Genomic DNA, 703 nt, shown 5'->3' on the forward strand with positions numbered 1-703 from the left:
TAATTTATATATTGTAACAAATATCTTTCTTGTAGTCACTATTATTTATAATTTAAAACCTCATTAATAATGCATTTTATATTATTGAAAATTTCACATTTTTTTTTTCAGGATGTACCTACTGTACGATTACGTCTACGAATGCCGAAATCAAATAAAAAGGTTCAATGGACTCAGGGGACCGTAGACAATGAAAATTTAAATAAAAAGAAATCAAAATGTAAGTATTTCTATGTAATCTTTTAAATTTCATTTATCAAAAAGAGTTAATTACATAATTTTTTTATAGGTTGTTGTATTTATGAGAAACCAAAAACTTTCGGTGAAAGTAGTTCTGAAGATAGTGATGATGAATGCGAACATTGTCATGGACATAAAGATGCTCATAAGAAAGTCTTACCTAAACCTGGTGATCCTGCGCGAGAAGGAATGTCATCACATCCTGGTAAATTTTTCATAATAGATCAAATATATACATTTGTATGTACTTATACTTATATTTGAATCTGTTACTCTTATTGATTCTTATTTTATTCTTTTTATAGAACCGATTGCAACAGGTTCAACATAAGTGTTTTTATGCTTATATACCTATTGACAATTTTTCTCTAAATGGAAAATAAATTCCTTTATATTTCTCGAGACAGTATATAATACAGAAAAAGATGATATTAAGTAAGTTATGATATACATATATATATAT

The 703-nt window shown here is 26.0% G+C and overlaps 1 protein-coding gene across 2 annotated transcripts in view; it reads left to right on the forward strand.

The window, feature by feature from the left end:
• Nucleotides 1–703, forward strand: part of LOC108687533 (succinate--hydroxymethylglutarate CoA-transferase) — a 3,527-nt gene that overhangs the window by 2,564 nt on the left and 260 nt on the right. Inside the window, exons 3-5 of one of the 2 annotated variants that reach the window (XM_018193339.1) lie at nucleotides 112–220; nucleotides 290–445; nucleotides 546–675. In XM_018193339.1, the coding sequence (XP_018048828.1) occupies nucleotides 112–187 (76 nt within the window). In that variant the 3' untranslated portion in view covers nucleotides 188–220; nucleotides 290–445; nucleotides 546–675. Of the gene's footprint in view, nucleotides 1–111; nucleotides 221–289; nucleotides 446–545; nucleotides 676–703 lie in introns of those variants that run through there. The other variant, XM_018193340.1, reaches the window with a different exon arrangement.

This window comes from Atta colombica, unplaced genomic scaffold, assembly GCF_001594045.1.
Source record: "Atta colombica isolate Treedump-2 unplaced genomic scaffold, Acol1.0 scaffold207, whole genome shotgun sequence".
NCBI classification, from domain to species: Eukaryota; Metazoa; Arthropoda; class Insecta; order Hymenoptera; family Formicidae; genus Atta; species Atta colombica.